This window comes from Drosophila hydei, unplaced genomic scaffold, assembly GCF_003285905.1.
Source record: "Drosophila hydei strain 15085-1641.00,03,60 unplaced genomic scaffold, DhydRS2 tig00008145-arrow-arrow-pilon, whole genome shotgun sequence".
Lineage (NCBI taxonomy): Eukaryota > Metazoa > Arthropoda > Insecta > Diptera > Drosophilidae > Drosophila > Drosophila hydei.
In genome coordinates this window covers 71,071-92,353 of record NW_022045850.1, presented here as the reverse complement: position 1 = coordinate 92,353, position 21,283 = coordinate 71,071, and the positions used below count along the sequence as shown (strand labels likewise).

General features: G+C 35.1%; 2 protein-coding genes across 8 annotated transcripts; both read right to left on the bottom strand.

The window, feature by feature from the left end:
- Positions 1-1,145: 1,145 nt before the first annotated feature.
- On the bottom strand, positions 1,146-8,990 carry LOC111597408 (probable cation-transporting ATPase 13A3). Of its 4 annotated transcripts, none has more exons than XM_023312101.2 (8): positions 6,331-6,524; positions 5,381-5,669; positions 5,230-5,312; positions 4,677-5,038; positions 4,112-4,615; positions 3,845-4,045; positions 1,954-3,778; positions 1,146-1,896 (listed from the first exon to the last, which is right to left on the bottom strand). In XM_023312101.2, the coding sequence occupies exons 2-8, from the start codon at positions 5,620-5,622 to the stop codon at positions 1,214-1,216; spliced, it is 3,900 nt and encodes a 1,299-aa protein (XP_023167869.2). In that variant the 5' UTR covers positions 5,623-5,669; positions 6,331-6,524; the 3' UTR covers positions 1,146-1,213. The 4 variants fall into 4 exon arrangements, with proteins under 4 accessions (XP_023167869.2, XP_023167868.2, XP_023167867.2 ...); XM_023312100.2 differs by lacking the exon at positions 6,331-6,524 and adding an exon at positions 5,806-6,027; XM_023312099.2 differs by lacking the exon at positions 6,331-6,524 and adding an exon at positions 8,474-8,990 and having other exon boundaries at positions 1,147-1,896.
- A 2,735-nt stretch (positions 8,991-11,725) lies between these two features.
- LOC111597407 (ankyrin-3) lies at positions 11,726-21,236 on the bottom strand. Of its 4 annotated transcripts, XM_023312097.2 has the most exons (13): positions 21,143-21,203; positions 21,061-21,076; positions 20,660-20,843; positions 19,945-20,052; positions 18,414-19,527; positions 18,245-18,348; positions 17,238-18,185; positions 14,972-15,302; positions 14,809-14,902; positions 14,206-14,430; positions 12,349-14,108; positions 12,169-12,291; positions 11,726-12,095 (listed from the first exon to the last, which is right to left on the bottom strand). In XM_023312097.2, the coding sequence occupies exons 3-13, from the start codon at positions 20,813-20,815 to the stop codon at positions 11,863-11,865; spliced, it is 5,196 nt and encodes a 1,731-aa protein (XP_023167865.2). In that variant the 5' UTR covers positions 20,816-20,843; positions 21,061-21,076; positions 21,143-21,203; the 3' UTR covers positions 11,726-11,862. The 4 variants fall into 4 exon arrangements, with proteins under 4 accessions (XP_023167865.2, XP_023167862.2, XP_023167866.2 ...); XM_023312094.2 differs by lacking the exon at positions 21,061-21,076 and having other exon boundaries at positions 21,143-21,236; XM_023312098.2 differs by lacking the exon at positions 21,061-21,076 and having other exon boundaries at positions 20,741-20,843; positions 21,143-21,236.
- Between the last annotated feature and the right edge of the window lie 47 nt (positions 21,237-21,283).

Here is a 21,283-nt window from a genome sequence, read left to right as displayed (position 1 = left end):
TTTTATTAACTTTAAAGTGTTTTAACATCACAATTTAAAAAAACAAGTAAGAATATTTTCGTCGGGCGCCATAGACTATTAATTCATGTTTGGTAAATATCAAGAGGAAGTCTGCAATAACTGTCAGATTTTGGAGTTCAAACTTTATGAGATTGTGCACACAAAAAGCACATATAACTTTCTATATATTATTTTTGGGCGTAACTGTCAAATGGTAAGGCTTGCAATATACTCAATTTACCAAGCCTCTTGTGAATGTAACTATATAAAACCTATATATTTTTATACGCTGGTTGTCTACCCAATTATATATATTTCAATCTAATTTTTTAGCACCAAGTGTTCCAAATTTAACAGAACTTGTACAAATAACATAAAATTCTTTTTTATCGATCTACAAAAATACTTAACAGTAGCTGAATTTTTTAAATTTGGGGTTCTGCCTCTAAAACTGTGGGAGATACTGTTTTACTCTCAAATGACGTTAATAGCGTCACAATGGGTTGTGTTCATACGGAGACATGGACAGCAAGCCAATTTAAGTGATATAATACTAAGTCTAAAAAATGCAAGATATAATGAATTAACAACATAAACACCTTGTAAAACGTATGTTTTACTTTTAGAAAGTTAAAAAAACTTGGCACAGATTTACAAAACATCTTTATTGAATAATTATTTCTAAGCAATTTGATTACCTATAATATACAGATACATTACACAATAAATAGTTATAAGTATCTTAAGCTACCCACAATAGCAACTTATTAAAAAAATACTATATATAGAGGGTGTTTATTTATGACATCTACATGTTTCTGTAAGCCGTTATCAATTTTATTAACACGCGTTTTATTCTTCATGGTCGGCGACATAATTTACAAAACATAGAATTAACCTAATAAGTACTTGCTCGGTACCATTTCATTTAGAATACCCAGTATCTTACATGCGATCAACAGTACAAGCTAGAAAAAGTAACAGTGCCTAAATACCTATTATTATGCTTAGACTTAATATGTAATCTATGCATAACTATGATATAATACAAATTGTATGTACATTTTTTTGAATGGATCCACAAAAATACGTAAGATTATCTATCAATTATATTATTATTGCTAATATATATCATTATTATTATTTTAAGTATTATTTTTTTTGTATTATTGTTGATTTTACTATGATTAGTCTCTGCATCTATAGTTCAACTTCAGCTATGCTGGGTACCAAAACCAGATATATCAGATTTTAGGATCGACAAGCGATTACGGTGATCTACACTATTTTCAGATGTCTCAAAAAAGCCAGGAAAAACATTATGCTGGGCATCTAGATTTTGTTCGGCGCTTAAATTAACATATGTCGGCTGAAGCTCGTCAACTAGATCAGTTGGATCGTGTAAATCACATACCTCAGTTATAGGAGGCCAGTTATCAAATGACTTGATATTATACTCCAATTGCATATATTTACGCGTTGATGTTCTTATATTTTGCTCACGTCGCACTTGGAGTCGCTTAAATATCAAATTTTCGACTACAAAAGACTCTATAAATACATGAGAAATAAATGCTGCCACACCATATAGGAGCATGATGTAACGAAATGACATATCTGGGGGCACGATAATTTGAAAAAATGAAGCTATCCATTCACTTGGATAAACAATCAAATAAATCACAATACAAACATTTATAACTAAAGCTAAGCATAAAGGCCAGTTGGACCATATCGGCTTTCGGTATGGAGCTCCTTTTGAAAATACAAATGCAAGTATAATATACTGAAAGCTGGATATGGCAAACATCGTGTAATTCTCATAACAACCCAAATGCTCTTCTCCAGCTGGCTGGAAAGGTGTGAACCAGGACTGCTGATGCAAGTGGAACCAGCCTGAAAAAGGTAAATAATTACATATATGTATATCTTATAGATTTAATTGAAGCTCACCAGTGACTTGAAAGATAACCACAACGGCTAGATGAAGCAAAAGAGATGTTAACGGTGTTGGCGATATGAGAGAATTAAGTGGCACTTGTTTGTTTAGCTGGCCATCATATGCCTCGGTTTTGCCAAAGAAGAATGCAAATATCGATATTAAGCCAAGATCGACATAGAGATATTGTTTATCTGTTAAATTCGAATCGATTGAATAAAGTATCATTACGGATACAAACTGTACTAACGAATATGCGGCCATATATTTGAAAATACCAAATGATGTGACCAAAGCGGCACGACCTTCTTTTATTACATTTGGTACGGCCGCAATAGTGGGATTGCGAGATGTGAATGGCGATGCTATTGATGATTCACTGTCACTCAATGATATGCCCGTGTGCGCTACCTTTAAGGCACCACAGTCGTTAGCCCCATCTCCACACATCGCAACATAATAATCTAAATTCTGTAGCTCCATAACTAGCGATTGCTTCTGTTCTGGTGACATACGCGCATAAATTGCTCCACGTGTCAGAATTATTTCCATTTGCTGCGGAAATTGATTCTGTACAATTTGCCATGTTTTGCCATCCATGGCAAATATATATTGACGACGCCAATTATCATCGTTATGTATGATAGCACCTGCTCCTAGTTCCACATCATCGACATCAACATCGTTATGTGTCCACGTATCAATGGTCTTTACACTTGCCAAACTATTGCTATTGGGTAATACACTTGAGGCACAACTTAGGCCACCATTTACCAATGAATTAGTTGACTTTGAGAGATGATCTATATTCAGTACGATTTCACCGGCAGAAAATGTTCTTTTACCATTAAGTGGCGGTGAACACGTTTTACTACCCAACTCAAGAGTATACTGAAGTTCATATTGACCAACATTTTGTTCGGTATTCAATTTCTCGAAGGATTTTGGTATGGGCACGGCATGCACCGTAATAACAGCCTGTGCAGAACTCACAATGCCACAGTCTCGAGCAACACTCATTGCAGTTAATATATTGTCACCCGTAACCATAATTGATCGAATGTTTGCGAGATTTAGCGACTTTATAACCGCCGATGTGTCGGGCTTCAGACGATTTTCAAGAATCACAAAGCCGAGAAATTCCAAATTGTGCTCGACCTCCTCACGCGAAAGCCTTTGTATTTTTGTATAGTTCGTTTTTGGGTTAAAGCTTTTGTACGCCACGGCAATAATGCGAAAACCTTTCTTTGCAAAAATTGATAGCTGTTGAGTGTAGTCGTTCGGTATACTGTGTGGTAGACACAATTGTTGTAACATTTCAGGGGATCCTTTGCAGTAAGCATTGAAGCCTTGAACGCTGAGACAACGCGTTATTACCGACATACGCTGTAGAGTGGATGTAAATGGGAATTCTCTTACAATCCCATGATCAAAACTTGTCTCAGTTTTTAACAATCCGACGTTGGCCAATAGATCATCTACCGAACTCTGTCGCAATACAGACGTGCGTTGTGGCATTGCCTGCATTGAGCATGATTGAATTTCTTCTCGAGTCGGCTGCCGTAGTATAGTCGGATAGATCAGTCCATACTTCTCGTTTTCTGGTATATTATTCGCATCTTCAAGTATCCAGCCAGTCGATTCAAACATCTTAAGATCTAACGGATCACCCATCATTGTACCATTCATAAAAGTAATTGAGTGGCATGTGACCATGCCAAACAGAAAATGATCGTATGGCAATCGCTTAACATCTTTTAGGGGTATTTGAAACTGATTTGTTGAAGACTTTGGTACAACACCCCACATATCCAAACCATCCTCCGTCAAGGTTCCAGTCTACACATACACCGAAAAATAATTTTTAAATTAATTTTAATTTTTCAACAGTTGTTTTTGACAAACCTTATCAAAGCAACAACAATCTATGCTGCCTGCCACATTGATGGATCGTTGAGATATACAAAATATGTTGTTAGCTTTTAACCGTTTTTGAGCATAAAAGCGACCAACGGTCATTGCCGCCGGCAGTGCTGGTGGGACCACAATTGTAATTAGGTCCAATGATTCGACCACAATCTTAACAGGCTCTGTACCGCGCAATATCTTTAACGAGTATCAAGAGATAATACTAATGGAATGTAAAAAAAAAACCAAATAAAAAATAATTACCTTTGTGACAAGCGTGTATGTAAAACCAATGCATGCAATTATCGCTAGGAACTGAATGAACTTGTACGAATCCTGTTCAAATTTATAGTCAACAGGCGGTGGATAGAGTATAGAACGGATTAATCCACCTTTAGCCGTTATATTTCCTGTATTTATAACAAATGCTAACACCTTCTTAGATCCAATATATCTTGTCTGTATAACTTTAGTGCCACAGAAAAGAGTGTGGCGTGCATGTTCCTTTTTATCAAATATTACATCTCGCTTCATCGGCAGTGATGTTTTAGTAACTGGTACACTCTCTCCTGTTAGCATCGATTCGTCTAAAATGCAGTTGCCGGATAATAATACCGCGTCACATTGCATTGTGCAACCGGATGATGGTATTTCAATAATATCACCAGGCACCAGCATTTTCGTATTTACTTCAATCGATACCCCCTTCGCGTTGACCATCCAGGCATTTCCCGTATTCAGAACTGTTTTTTGCAAAACATCTTGGTTCTGAAACAAAATATTATAGTTGATAAAACGATAATAACACATTTAAAATTATTGATCTTACCTTCTTTGTTTGTATAATAGACATTGATATGCCAAATATAGACATTAATAAGATTACACAAGCATAGTAATAATAGTCATATGTAAACCAAAGAACAACCGAAAATATTTGAAACACATAAAACGGATTAAGAACTTCTAGAAAGAGTAAAGTCTTCACATCTCTCAGCGGCACGGTTATCTCATTTTCACCAAATACAATACGACGTGCGAGCTGCTCTTGCACAGTTAAGCCACGTTGCTGATGGTAATAGGAACAAGATACATTCACGTCCAATCCATTGATCTTTTGAAAGTTGTTGACGCTGCTTTCCCACGCATACACCAGTTGCTTGCAACGGATAGTCCTTAGGGATCTGCAACCTAAGAAAAGAAAATATATATATAAAAATCCTAACTATAGTTATTTAATTAAATTATATAAAGCCCACGTAAGCTCATGTATGGAATTATATGTATCATTAATATGTTTTCAATATGCAACATACAAGAGATCAATACGATATATGCCTATTTATATACTGCACACATGTATTCGTATTTCACGTACATACCTTTAAAATGCGCTGAAGAGATGTGAACTGGTAGCTGAAGTTTATTTTCATCAAATTCCTCCCCAATTTGATGCAATAATTTTCTACAAGTTAAAATTAAATCTTTTATCACAAAAATATTACAAAGGAAATACTTATAAAAAATAACTACTTGAATTGCTCTACGTCCAATGTGCGAACGGGCTTAACGTGATAAAGCTTATGATTTCCCTGATAGTCCTCTTCGATAAGTACTTGCTGTGCCTCCTCCAAGGGACACGGTTGGCAAGTTGCTAGCAAATACCAATGACGCCACCAATGTAACACTAGTCGTAGTATTCCACCAGTTAGAATGATGCATATCCAGCATAAGACTGTACGAATGTGCGATCGCCGATATCCACTTATTTTCATTTGGTCTGGCTGATCGGGGTTCAAAACAGCAACGCATGGTTTCGGATCTGAAAAATTAAATTTTGTAATATATATGTAAGCTTATATAATAGAAGAAATGAAAAACTGTTAGCTTAATTTTATACACATATCCACACCATTCACCAGAAAATTTTAAAGTTCTTTTTTTTTTGACTATCATACCTCGCATTGCTTCGCAGTTCATCATCAGTTTAGCTTAAACAAATTGACAGCTTGTAATCAGAAAATGTCTGCAATGTGGCATAACATTTAATTGAAATCTTACGATCCAGATGATATATTATTTAGCATAGGATATACTCATGCTACCTTTCATTTAGTTCAACTATACGCGCTCTCTCTCTCTCACGCCCACACATATACACACACTCACACAGACGTAGAAAAAGTTTTGTCTTTAAAAACACATACAATATATTGTTTTACTGTATCTGTCTGGAAGAGCACTTTAATTGACATGTGGTCGAGGCAAATGGAGTCGACGATTTATCAGACCAAACAGCGTTGCGACATTAGCGATTCTACAAACACAAACACATACATAAGCATATACATGTTAGTACACTAATACATTTACTTTTTTACAAAGATAAAACACAATTGATAAGAAATGGCGTGCATTTGCTTCTACAAGATCGTTCCTCATACAACGTTATATACGTGTGTATATAAAAAATACATAACAACCTTAGCAAGTTTTCGGTCCTTGAACTTAGTAAGCCCTAGTTCAGTTTTTAAATTGTTTAGCAATATTGAGAAGTTCCATTACAAGTTCTATCCACACAAAACACTCACGAACTACTTAACAGTCATTATTTCTATGATGATCGACAAACATTCACACACTAGTTTCAATCAATTAACACTTTTTGTTTATTATGACAATCATTATGTAAATACATACATATATATTTATCGATAAAAGTTAAAAGCAAATAAAAAGAACTTCTGAATACCAAGAAGACTGGTTCGCAGTTTCCAATGCTCAAATTGTACAAATGCATGAATCGATAAAAATTAAGCACTTAAATTGAACTAATGAAATGAACACGAATTGTCCAATTAAAAAAAAAATTCTAAAACAGATAACATATTGAAATAGCATTTCACTCGTGGCACATTTTCATATATGTACATATATATAAATGTATATAGAAATATATATATGTATAATTGTTTTATAAATTCACTCGCCCTTGTTCGAAACATACATTCAATGGCTGACCTCGTGCATGACATCAAATATATAAAATTATATATATATATATTGACGGACAAGCATCTGTTGCTGTTAAAATCCCAGCATAAAAAATGCAATGAGTGCACTATGTGCTTTTTGGTTGTATGATGTATGATAGGTTCAAAATCAAAAAAATATATGCACATGAATACGTGCGAAAATATATAGTTATATACACGTTGCTAAGTACATATATACATTGGTATATATCACTTCATTTTGTTGCGAACATATCAATATATGCGGCTATAAGATTGCTGTCGCTATTCTGAATGGAAACCGAATCTAACGAACCTACATAGAGCCAAATGCCGATTACAATCGCGAAAGCGCTTTGTTAACTAAATACATCTGTCTCAGAAACTGAAATGAACTGAACTGAACTGAACAGAAAATGAACTGAATCACACGGAGATCGAAGATTGACAGCGACGCGGTAGCAATAACGATTACGAACGCTTTTTTATTTTACTTTGCACGAACTCAACAAAATCAAAAAATATATATATATTTAAAAAAACTTACAATGAGTTACTTCTAACGGCTTTAAAGTTTGCTTTTATTTTATGAAATTAAAAACAACTTTTACTATCAGTATTTCGAGGTATTCACTTAAAAAAATACTTTTTACAGTGTGTTACTAAATCATACAATGTATTATTGGCCTTATCAGAACTCAAAACATGTAATAATAATAATAGCTTTATCGTTCTTTCACATATCGCAGATGTGATTAAGACACGATTTAGTATACTTTTTTGTATGGTTTTCCAATTCTCTTCCATGCAGAATATTTTACTGTCAAATTTGGTAGCAGCACACAAATGCATACAAACATTTATTTAAATGTAAGCCGTACTCCATAGTAGATTTTTAACGTTAGAGTACAATGCTTCAATTAAACATTTTCCCTCATGTATTACCAAATTGAATTAGCTAAATCTGCTAATTGTTCAACTGCCTAATTGAAATTATTGTAATTGTACTTGAACAATAGTTTTGATAGTATCAAAAATTAATATAAGTGGCATGTAATTGCAATTTTTAATTTAAACTATTTAATATACAATCATATTTGTATTTGCTAGCCAGTAATCATATTAAAGGCCGAATTAATGTTGCTCTTAAAATTATGTTTTGAAATAAAGCAATATTCATGGCATTTTATTTATTTGTCGATGACATATGAAATAAGTCAAGACGTCCCAGACTAGCGAATACCCTAGTAATTAGATTTGAGTCCAATTATTGCTGACAGATCAGATGGCAATATTCATGTCATATATTGGATTCATTTTATATTATTGTCTGGCAATATTCATGATATTTTTATTTTCAACATTTTTTCATTTTTTTTTTAAGAATTTGAATGAAATATATATGAATAAAACAATTATGTGTTACGACGATATCAACTGATATAGAGATAAAGTGAGTTTAAATTTAATTGAGATGGGTTTCACAATTATATATAAAATAATTTTTCATATCTGAATATTTTGTTTGAAATATAATAGACATGTAGATGTATAATAATAAGTTATATACATTTATATGATATATAATATATTTAATATATTTTGTACATACCCTTCATTAATAATTGTGAATCTTGTAGGTGTAAATCTTCATCGGCTTCGAAATTAAGGCTCTCCGTATCATTCGGATGCTTAGAATTTACGCGGGGATGCGTAGGCGTTGAAATTGATTTCGCAGGCGTATTACGGCTACTTTGATCGGCCGTGTTATTGTTGTTGGCGATTTTGGTGGGCTTGGTGTTGGCCAGACTTGCGTCGATATTGAGTCGCGTAGAAGCAAGAAATGAGGCTTCGTCGTCCAGTTGCTGTGTTGGTGAATGCCACCAATTAAGCTTTAATAGATTGTTCTTGGTGGCAATTCGTGGCAAGTGAAGCAATTTCTCTTGCTCCGCGAGCTGAACGTTGCCTTCCGATAGGGGCTGCAGGACCAAAAGCTCGGGAGGCACAATTTCTTCAATAAGGCATCCGCCATTTTTGCTTTGGCTCCCAGACATTCTCGATAGGCAAATCCGATACAGATTTTTATTTAATTAAACTATTAACGGTTTATCTGATTTTTTGTTTATGGTTTTTTGATTTGCTTTATTTTTATATACACACATATTTTATATATATATATATATATATATATATATATATATATATATATATATATATAATCATGTGATACCTGATACCAAAGGCCAGCTGTTATGTCAGCTGCACAACTGACTGTTTAGTGAAAAATATAATCGAGCATCATATTTAAAAAGCGGTTTAATCAGGCGTCTTTTCATCTTTGTAACCGATTCAGATACGTTGAAACTCAAAGGAATGGTGTAGCATGATAGATAAACACAATTTCCAATACAAATCAGTTTTAAACGTTTTCTCTTACGTAGGCGCAAAGAGTGAAATCCGTACCGCAAATTGGCAGTCCAATTAAAATCGTACTTGCAAAGTTCACAGGGCCAAAAAAATAACTGTAATCATCCAAAGTTTGCGCTGGCATTGACCAATAGTAGATGCCACGCTGCGGCCAGCTGTTGCTTCTGTTGTTCTCCTCCACTGCCTACACGCTTTTCAAAATAGAATTGTTTGACGTACTCCTTTTGAAGTAAAGCCAAATCAATCAGGAAGTCTGCCGATACAAATACTTTCGTCACAAATCTTCGCTGCTGTGCGTCGTCTCCGTCGCCGTCAGCACCGTCTCGACGTTTGCGCAACCTTCTCTTAAATGACCCGATGTGCTGCTGCTGCTCGGTTGCACTTTGAACTGAATTCATTACGTTTTGACTAGAAGGCAATACTTGTTGCTCTGACAACCCAATGGAGTGCCAAAGTTTTATATATGTATGTATATAAATATTAAGTCCGCGTCGTCTCAATTTCACAATATATGTGTGCATCTAACAAAATATATACACTTATGATTATACTATAAAGTATATAGTGTAATTCCAATTATTTTAATTTCACAAATATTTTAAACACATTGAATTGTTTTCTTTCTGTCGGTAAGAGTTAGCGTTAAATTGATCAAATATCTCTTTGAAAATTAAAATTGTTTAAAGTTTATGTAATTTTCCGCGTGATATGGTTCTAACAGCAATGTTGATTTATTATTTTGATGCTTAAAGATCGTTGTATTGTGTTCAAGTTGTTTTATAATTGGAAAATAATTCTTCCTTATGCTCATTCCTTGATGAGTAGCAATGAATGACATACTCATCGCGATAATGCATTAGGCGGCGCTCACTTTTGTTATTTAATACTCAAGTCAACATGTGTTTTTTCATACACCCTTGTATGCGCGCTTTACACTGTAGGTAGTCTGAAATGAATAAGCGTTATACAATTAATAAGAAAAATGAATATTAGAAATTATGTTATTATTCCGTATAGTTCGATTTTCGAATAATCGATAACAATGTGCCGTTGCACACCAGATTGTGGTGGAGACCCACCGAATAGGTGACATGCACACATTATAGCACAGGCATATGTATAAATGTGTGTATCTTCTTACACAAATAATACATATTTGCTGAAATTATAAAGTACCACCTGATTCTTTTCAACGTTGTGATATAGAAATTTGAAACACAAGAAATCAATCTAAACCTTACACATGCAAATTAAACAAATATGCAGATACAATGTGAATATTGTGAGTCATGCGATACTTGTTAAAGTGACATAACTAAAATTTGCACACACTTGCATGCTGATATTAACACATGTATGTGTCTAATAAAAAAAAATAAAAACTATTTTATAAAACAGCACGGAACAAAACTTCAAACACATATGTATAAATCGTACGCACACGTACCAGATCATAATACGTTTAGTATTTATTATAATTAAATATTGTTTTTTTTTTTTAATTTATGTTTTAAGAACCTTTTACACTTCCACGCGTTTTTCTGCGGTTGCAAGCAATTGTATATGTGTATATCTTCATATATGTATGAGCACATATGTTCGTATATCTAAATACGCGTGTAGATGGTTTAAGAATGATGCATGTATTTGTAATAATGCGAAAAGATAGACAGTTCCTATCGAAATGATCCGATTAGTTATTACGCCATGCTATCGGGCTGCGAAAATATACCAAATATATTTTAGTATTAGTATTTTCTCATAGGGAAAAATTTATATCGGTAATTTAACTTTTAAGAAATATATTCGATTAGTGAATAAATTTAAAATGGAAATTTAAACAAAACATCTCATCTATACTTGACAGCGCTGATTGGTAAATTTGATATAAAATTATACATATGTGTAAATTTATAAATGTATGTAATATGTCTACCGTTTCCTCCTTTATTAAAATGTTGAACCAGATTGTTCATTAACATTAGAACAGCCGGTTAAATATAGAAATCCTACGTGAAAAATGTGTTTGGCGTACGCACGAGCTGCTCAATTGCGTATTTTACTATATACTTGAGTTATTGATGGTCGACCTCACCAAACTCTTCATTAATAAAACAATTTTAACTGCAATTATAGTTCAACAATTTTATTTAGGATACACAATATTACGAATTAATAAACTCAAGTTTGAATTTATTTCCGAGTTAAAAGTATTAAATATGTTTATTATGTAAAACACAAGAATGACAAATTAATTATACTTTGTGAATAAATATTGCTAGATATTGGAGTTATCGTTATATTAGCAAGCCTAGGTTATAAGAGTGTTCCTTAAATTAAATCATATTTGTTCTTCAAATATCGCAAGTAATTGAAAGAAACAATAAAACCAATGTAAACCTTTGTAACTATGAAGACTAATAAAAATAAAAAGGGATCAGATTGGAAACATTTGTATTATGTATCGCAAATAATACACGAACTTTGTTTGTTGTTGTTGCCAAATAAAAGGAGAAAACACACATACATAAATAAATAAATAAACCAATAACTTGAAAACTAGTTACAAGTACTTCAATCTTCTGATATTTTCTTTAACAAACTGTTCTTCATCTCTGAATCTAGGTGTATAATTTTAGTTTTGCTATTATTTGCTTCTTGCAAAACATTCAAATCGCCGGTCCACGTTGCTGGTCCCTGGCATTTATCCACCAGTGTCTGCAATAGATTATCCTCTGATGATTGGGGATTATTTGCAATATCCGTCATGTTCAACGCCTTAATTAAATTTACTTCTGCTTCAATTACTAAATTCAAATAAACAGAAATACATACAATAAATGTGGAAAGTTAGAAATGGTATTGATTTGCATCCTTTACCTTTTGGTTCTTCAATTATTTCTTGCAAATTTTTAGGAATCGACATGTTAATATTATACTGATAATCCTGCGACTCGCTGTTGATTTCAATTGGGGTAGAAGGAGGTGTTGAGTAAGATTTATCTGAAATAACATATTAATATATATATTCATATTCAATTGAATATTTTTTGTTGTTACCATTATTAGATCGAACTTTGTTTTGACACAAATCATGTTCATTGCTAAGCTGATCAATGTTTAATGTTTCATTTAGGCCATCCGATAGATTGGGCACCAAGCTATGTTCATGTTGCATTCTAGCTGTGGCCAAGCCACGCTCCAGTTGATCGGTGACCAGCTCCAAATTAAACATGCACTGTTCTACAATGTCGTCACGTCTTATTTTGTTTAAAGCCTGAGACATTGCATTACCAGTTGCGCGATTGCCCCCTTGCTTCAGCCATAGACGAAGCATGACTAATCCTTGTTGTGCAACAGGTTCATTGGCGTATTCAGCTTTAACTAGATCGATGTCGGTTTCTGGTACACTCAATTCTTTAGCCAGCTGTGGCCAGTCATCGCCCAGCAGATTCGAGATATCTGATAAGCGTATGTCGGCGCGCTGTATTTCCTCTTCTAAGGAAAGACTTATTGGATTTATAACTGTATTCTCTATCGACTTTCTATTGGCTTTTATTTCGGCATTGATTAAATCTTTGTAGTTGAGGCCATGATCAGTATTCATATTTCCATTACTATTCATACCATTCTTATACAGTTGCTCTTGACTTAACTCTTGCGGTTCAAGTGACACATTCAGCGAACAAATTGGCTGCAATGGCGCCTCACCCGACGCCACTTTCGGCTCGCTCATAAAGGAAAGGCGTGCGTGTGGCTGCTCTTGATCCTTGATATATACTATGAAAGATAAACGATTTTCGCGAAATGCTTGAAACTTTGTATTCAGTTGTTCGCCCGATTTCAGCACCGGCACGAGATTTCCCGCAAATTCAAGATAAATATTTTGATTTTGTAGTACCTCAACATCTCGACTCTTCGCCACTTCGCTGAAATACTCTTGCTGTTCGAGCGTCTTATCCTCTTTATCGTCGGTCATGCAGAAGACAGATAATTTTGCTTCGGTTGCGGATATTTGCTTTGCAAATACTACAAACTTTACCATAAACGGCACCTGTGCCATAAACGTATAAAGTTCAGTTGCCATACGACCAGCGTCCGCAACATTGCGGCAATCCATTAGCCAAAAACGTGCCGATACCGTTGTTGTAAAGCTTACACTATCCTTTACAAATGCCAAAGGCGTCGAACCAGTTACATCCTCCCAAACAGCACGATTTTGCCCACCTGTGATAGAGCATAAAAGTCGTAAAGTCGGCGCATTTACATTTCCATTTGTGCCGTTATATGGTGTATTCACCATGCCTTGATTGCAAGACTTCGGCGCCGGAATACTTAATGTGATGGCCTTATGAAATTTGCGTCGTCGTGGCTCGACGGTAACGACCGGAGATACTGCAACGCCCTGCCCTAGTAGCTTGGAACAACCAATTAAGTCCACTGGCTGTGCTTGAAGACCGACACGAATCTTCTTTGTTAATGCATGAGGAGGAAATATGGATTGTACTTGGGGCACAGCAATAGATGATACAGTGCCACCATCTGGCCCAATTGCGTGCACTTCCTGGCGAACGCGCGATACCACCGCAAAGAAATGTGGGACATTTTGTGTAACAATTCGTATGATACGACTTGTGTGTAGATCTTCCAGTGGATTAACATCAGCTTCCATCGTTTCCTTCAAGGTGTACAGTAAGTTACATTCGTCCTCATATACACTATGCTCTCGCCAACTTTCGCCATTGTCCGACCTTAAAATGATTACCTCACGTTCTTTGTCGCGTAGTGATCCAAAGTGCGGCACTTCCAATACAATAGGGCTTCAAAATATAATATTTTAAATTAAATTTGATAAAAAAAAAAACAAAATGAAACTGTGTCACTTAAATATCAACTTAAAGGTAATAAACGACGTACCTTAGAAATTTTCCCTCGACTGGGGACATTTCCAATATGCGACTAACCAACGCTTCACCCTCCATCAAAGGCGGCGGATTAACTACTCGCTGTGGCTTGACATAGCGGCAAGTTATGCGGGTTGGTTCTGAACACGCCTTGGGTGGCACAATTATTCGAACTCCACTGTGTCGGCAACCGCGCATCGAACCGCCTCGTGCGTCAACAAGGAAGGACACTAGAAATCTATAATACATAAACGAAGCCGTGATGCTTAAATAAATGCTGTGAAAAACCTTCGAAAAATTGCCACATATTACATAAAATTTGACATAAAATTTGCTAAATTGTGAGCTTGAGTCTGTCTTAAATACCGTCTTAAACGACAAGAAAATAAGTATTAATTGATTTTTTAAGTAACAATATGAGAATTGTACGGATATTGTTAGCCAAAAAAATTAAATCGGGAAAAAGATTCTAGTAATATTAATAATAATAATAATAATAGTAATAATAATATATATATATATATATATATATATATATATATATATATATATATATATATATATATATATATATATATATATATATATATATATATATATTTACGAGTGTACATACCCCAGATGAATAGGCGGTCGTAAGATAGCCACATTATCAATCTGCCGTTTCATTGGCGATGCATTGAAAATTGCCTCACTGGTTCTCGTTATTTCTATAAGCATATTTTATTCATTAAGGATGTATATTTAATGAACAAATGAAATCATATTTCTGTAAACACCTCTTTCAATAGCTCGGCCACCTAGACCATCCAATTGATCTTGCTCCGGGTCAGTCGTGTCAAACTTTTGGTTATCATGATCATTGGTGGCCTTTAAATCATCGGTCGCCATATATTTGTATTGATTGTGATCCAAAAGTTCGTCACCTCCTTCGTCTTCAGAATCGGAAAGTAGCGTCTCATGCATAAATTCAGGTGCAACAACTTTGTATTTTTCCTCAAGCACTCCGGTTACCGTTTTAATTACGGATGTTTCTGTTACAGTTTTAAGAGTCTCTACAGCAGTTACGTAGCCCAAGTTATGAGCGATATTTAAAGCTGTTTGACCATTCTGGAAATTAAACGATCGGATAAGATAAGCTATTAATATAGTATGAAAAAACACCAAGAATACATTTTTTTGGTTTTTGTAAAAACTCTTTTTTTTTACAACTATATAGAGAAGTTAACCACTTTAGAACTTATATTAAACTGTTTGGTATTTTCCGAACAACGCCCAAATTGAGATATGAGAGAGCATGACTAATTTCAATATTCAATACTATTATCTTGCGCACGTCATACCTATAGAGCAAGGTAGAGATTGAGAGAGAAAAAGTAATGCATCTATATTTATAGATAAAGAGCACGAATAAGAGATCTCTCATCATACAGACACAGAGAGTATCGGATTTATAGTAAAAGAGTAAGCTACGTATCAAAATGTTTATTTAATCAATTTTAGATTTTCTCTTGAGACTCAGCAATTCCATATTGTGTGTGTGGCATATTTAGACTTTTACTTATTTATATTTATACATATATAAAAAGACAGATGTGTATAAAGTAAATAAAATTAGTCTGTTTAAAAATAGATATAAATGTTTACTTAAAATGCTTAAAAGACAGAGCAAAGAAAAAGAGAAATCATCAAGTTCTATATGTTATCAATAGTTATTGATAATTATTATATTTATTCACTAAGTGAAATTTGTATCTTGGTTTTGTGCAATGTTCGCCTTGTGGTCGTTATGAACGCTAACCATTTTGACACTATTGAAGCTAAAGACTACACTCAGTAGGGGCTTGCCAAGTCGGAATGATATAGTTGAAATTTTGAATATATACTTGAGCTTACAACCCTCGCCCAAAAATATACAGTACATATATTTACCCCCACGAGAGGCTTTGTAAATCGGATCTGACTAAACAGTGTCCAAATTCCAAATCCTGTTATATTTTTAACAATAAATACTTTAGATTTAGAATATATCCTCTGTATATAGCACACGCAAACCAAGTTGTTTCAAATATTTGATAAATATTCCCTATTCAATACTATTGATTAAAACGTAATCGACATATACCTACTGTTATATTAATATTCTACACATATATATTAATTTATATTTCTTGATTTAAAAAACTAGCCAAATCAAAGCTAACGTCGCTGCTGCCACACAATTCAATCATGATTGTGATACTTCCAACTGAAAACACGCACATCTATGTATGTGTTCACAAGTATAAGAAAAAAGCAAATCGGCCAAACGGTTCGTTTAATAACTTTAGTGTTATTTAACAAATTTCAAAAACATTTTCGAAATATGAGCTACATATGCTAAGGTTGCCAGTTTAGAGGTGAGTTTAAAAGATGGGTTCACAATACAAAACTGGGTTCAACATACAAAAGCAAATGGGAAGACCCTAGTTGTGAGTATGCAGCTAAGAGATAGCCATGAACTACAGGTAACTGCGTTTTAATCATAATGCACAATTTGTAACTATACATACATCAATAATTACACATGTATTTAAACACACATACATATTTGTAAATGTATTTGCTCCGTAATATGGGGTCAACGTTAAAAAAACTTTTATAATCAACACTTCAATAATCAACAGTAAACTATTCAAAATTCAATGATTTCGGTTTTCAAAACACACACTAATTTATAAATCTATCTCTGTCGCGCAAGCCAGCTGTCGTGAATATGAAATTTTTAGTGATTCCTAACAGTAGGTGTAAATTCACTTAACTGTCAAATTTCGACTGTAGAACTGCGGAAGATTCAATTTTTTTTTTTAAATCAATGGAGGAGTTAAATACTAGCTCAATTATTTGACATGCCTTGGTGGACACAACGGACGGAAAAGTAGACAGACTTATCAATACAAAAATTGTTTTTTTACTACGTAAATAAGTTTATAAATAGGTAAGAACTGAATATCTTAATCTTAATTTATTGAATATTGGGTGGTATATAGATGAAATAGAACTTACATTTGTTAACGCATCGGGGTTGGCTTTATGTCGAAGAAGTAGATTGATTACCATTGTATGACCCTGCTGTGCGGCCTGATGAAGGGGCGTGTAGCCAACATTTGTTGTCATTTCAATATTCGCATCATTTTCGAGAAGAAATTTAATTTCATTTATTTGGTTGTAGTGAGCAGCAATATGAAGAGCTGTATAGCCAGCTTTAGTGCGCTCTGAAATGTTAGCTCCGTGATTAAGTAAAGTCTGTGAGACTTGCACGTGTCCCTCCTGAGCAGCCAAGTGCAATGGGGTCAACCCGTTTTTGGCTGAAATGTTGGCATTGGCACCATGGTCCAGCAGCAATTGAACCATATCAACGTGTCCCTCCTGCGCAGCCAAATGAACAGATGAAAAACCTGACTTACTTGTTGCATCCACATCAGCTCCGTGCTGCAATAGCTCCTGCGCAATCTCTAGGTTATTCTTTTTAGCAGCGATATGAAGGGCACTGTGTCCATTGCGTGCGCTTATTTGCGCAGAGGCGCCCTTCTCTAGGAGCAGTAACACCACAGGCTGGTTACCATAGTGCGTGGCCACGTGCAAAGGTGTCACATCGTTTTTACCTTGACAATCAATGACGGCACCTTTTTGAATCAACAAATTGGCCACCTTTGCCTTACCATACTTGCTGGCCAGATGCAATGGTCTGAAACCTTTTTTGGTCTCATACTCCAGCTGTGCCCCATTTTCAATTAGAAGCTGGCACACTTCCTCCTGACCCTCCTTCACAGCAATATGCAAAGCAGTATACATATCTTTAGTATAGGCATTCACCAGAGCACCATGCTGCAACATCAGCATTATAATATCAATGTTACCCAGACGAGCTGCGACATGCAGCGGCGTTTGACCCTCACGAGCAATTGCATCCACTTGTGCTCCATTGCGAAGCAATATTCGAATAATGTCAGTCTAATAAAATAAAGATTAAATATCACAAGTATATATGCGAATATGTTACGTTGTCAAACCTGATTTGCACGTGCAGCCAAATGAAGCGGACTTTCGCCGCGTACCGTTGGCATATCGGGGCTTGCATCGTGTTGTAACAAGTAAATAACTATATTCATGCAGCCTAAGAAAATAAATTTCATTTTGCATACACGAATAGAATACAAAGATATGTGTATGTTTAATTACCCATAAAACTGGCTACATGCAACGGCGTTAAACCGGACTCAGTGGTGGCACGAATGTTGGCGCCATGCTTAAGCAGCAATTCGGCAACCTTCATGCGATTTTTCTTGCAGGCAATATGCAAGGGCGTAAAGCCGTTGAGCGCTCGCGAATTTGGATTCGCTCCATAGTCCAGCAATAATTTGGCCACTCGAACATGGCCACAGTGGGCGGCCACATGGAGGGCTGTTAAATAGTCAACGGTCACTTCATCAACGGGCGCCTTGTAATCGAGTAGCAAATGGGCTGCCTCGTCATGTTCCCCTTGCGCTGACATATGAAGGGCAGATAGTCCATTCTTAGTCTTTGACAGTATTGGAGCATGCTGGGAGAGTAAAAGCTGTATCACCTCAACATGTCCGGAGCGTGACGCACAATGCAGTGGTGTAAGTCCATCTCGAGTTGTGGCATCGATTCGGGCTTGGTGCGCAAGTAAAAGTTTACATACCGACGCCTTGCCCCATTTACAGGCAACATGCAACGGCGTTATGTTATGTTTTGCCGTATAATTGACTTCGGCGCCGCATTCGAGCAATAAGCTAGCAATGTCCACATTGCCATAATGGGCAGCAATGTGAAGTGGTGTGAAACCTGACTTGGATACAATATCGGCGTTATTATCATGCTGCAATAGCAGCGTGGCCGCATTAACGTCATTCTTTTTCGCTGCAATATGCAAGGCCGGCAAACGCACTTTACCACGAACATCGCTTTCAAGAAGAGCGGCGACCACTTTGTCGTGACCCTGTTGCATGGCGACGGCCAAGGGCGTGAAACCATCTTCAGTAGCGAGAGATGGACTTGCACCTTTACTTAGCAGTAGACGGCAACAGCTGTCATGATTCTCTTGTGCAGCCATATACAAAGGTGTAAAACCGTTTAGCGACTGCACATTAACATTTGCATTGTATTGAATTAGTTGTTTAATTACTTGCTGCTGGCCAGCCAACGAAGCTATATGCAGGGCGGTATTTCCTTTTTTTGTTGCACTGTCCACCATAATCCCGCGCTTCAGTAGCTCGTTGCATATATCCACAAATCCATCCTTGGCTGCAAGATGCAGCGCATTCAACCCGTTCTACATGCAAGACAAGAAAATTTACATTACATTTGCAATTTTTAGTTAGTTTCAAGCATTTATGAATCACTCTTTAAACCCTCCTGCGGCTCTCATACGGGCAGTTACATTTATTTATCTTTTTATGATTTGTGATTGTAATATTTTTATTGCAATTCATTAAAATTATTAATTAATCTAGCTGGATATTAGTTGACTATTTGATATGTTATAAAATAAAAAAATATGTTAAATTTATCTGGAATCGCCGAATTTTTTCAAACATACGTTGTTCTCTTCCATGCATGCAATAGAACATTTTGAATAATGACATTAGGTATTAACCAACATTAAACACTCTAATTTTGGATCTACTGTCGTTGTTCACCAAACTTTGTTAGCCTTTTAAAATACAATATGAATATTCGTAAGCCTTACCGCATTGCAAGTGTTTATGTTCGTGATAAGGCCACCATCAATGAATTCCAGTACCTTACCCAGATCTCCACTACGTGCAGCCCGCAGAAATGATATTGTTGCATCGCTCTTCATGTAGGGAAAAAATCAATTAAGTAAAACATATTATTTTTGTAAAGATAAGGATAAAGGTAAAAATATTCTCATTTCTAATAGAAAATTTTATCGGGGATTTCCCTGGTATTTCAGCCTACCTTTTAGCATCAATATTTTTCGATATAAAACGTGAAAAGAATATATATAAAATTAGAATGCCAAATTGGTATTTACTGATTTCATAAAACTCTAAATGAGAAAAACATTAGTTTCTAAATTGCTTTACTGTTTGACTTAGTCAAACGTTTTGTCCACATACAAAATAAATATTAATTCAACCGACTAGCTGAGCATAATATAATTTACATTTTAAAATGCCACACATTCATGAGTGTGTTTGAATTCAAAATTATTATTCGCACAATACTGCGATCAATTGGAAAGTGTCTGAGGAATGGGGTGTTTGGTAGCATGATATGTCCAAGCGCGCGTGTCTGTTTGAGTGATCTCATCTCTCAATGGCACTTCAACTATTAGAGCAGCTCAACATTCAATGGTTAATTAAATTCGTGTTCGACAGTTTGAGGGTAAATGGCGACGATTTGTAACCCTTAGAAATTTTTATTTAACTACAAAATACCTGTTTTTGATGTTTTGTCGTAATATTGTTTTTATCAAAGTTCCCATTTTTTATTGGGTGGCCGCTCTGATTTGCTTGTACCTGTGTTCGCTTTATTGCTGTTTCGTGACCCTGGGTATTCGTTTGTATATCGTTTTGCGGCTCGCCTAGTGTCATTGTTTTTAAATTGATTCCTAAAAGCAAGCTATTGACTAATTAGTCGAAGATATATAAAAATGAATATGGGACTATAGAAATTATAAAATTTTTCCATTTTCAAACATACATTTACATACACACGAACACATTAATACATAGAAGCGTGTATGACAAATGTATCGTCTATTTGCATGCAAGGTGTGTATATGAAAGTATGTTTGAAAACATACAAAAATGAATATTCACATATTTCATTAACTTACAGATGTGAATTTAACACTAATTTGTTCATGCAAAGTAATAACTAAATTTTTATATTGCGTATGACGTCATTTCTGCACCTACCTTAATTTTGAGCGAGTGAATTGCAATGCTAATACGAATTATATTCTATCGGTCTGACTAAGCTCGATATTTATTTATTAATCGTAGAATTATTTTTCAGCCGATTAATTTTCAAATCGATAAGTGCGCAGGAAAACATTT

Coding starts and splice junctions, on each gene's coding strand:
- LOC111597408 (XM_023312099.2), bottom strand. CDS start 8,915: ATGTCTGGGAGCCAAAGCAAAAATGGCGGATGCCTTATTGAAGAAATT. Junction 5,039..5,229: donor CTCTTCAGCGCATTTTAAAG/GTATGTACGTGA, acceptor TTCTTTTCTTAG/GTTGCAGATCCCTAAGGACT. Junction 3,779..3,844: donor ATTGTTGTTGCTTTGATAAG/GTTTGTCAAAAA, acceptor GTGTATGTGTAG/ACTGGAACCTTGACGGAGGA.
- LOC111597407 (XM_023312094.2), bottom strand. CDS start 20,815: ATGACACTAGGCGAGCCGCAAAACGATATACAAACGAATACCCAGGGT. Junction 14,431..14,808: donor CGACCGCCTATTCATCTGGG/GTATGTACACTC, acceptor TATGTATTATAG/ATTTCTAGTGTCCTTCCTTG. Junction 12,096..12,168: donor AATAATTGAAGAACCAAAAG/GTAAAGGATGCA, acceptor ATTTGAATTTAG/TAATTGAAGCAGAAGTAAAT.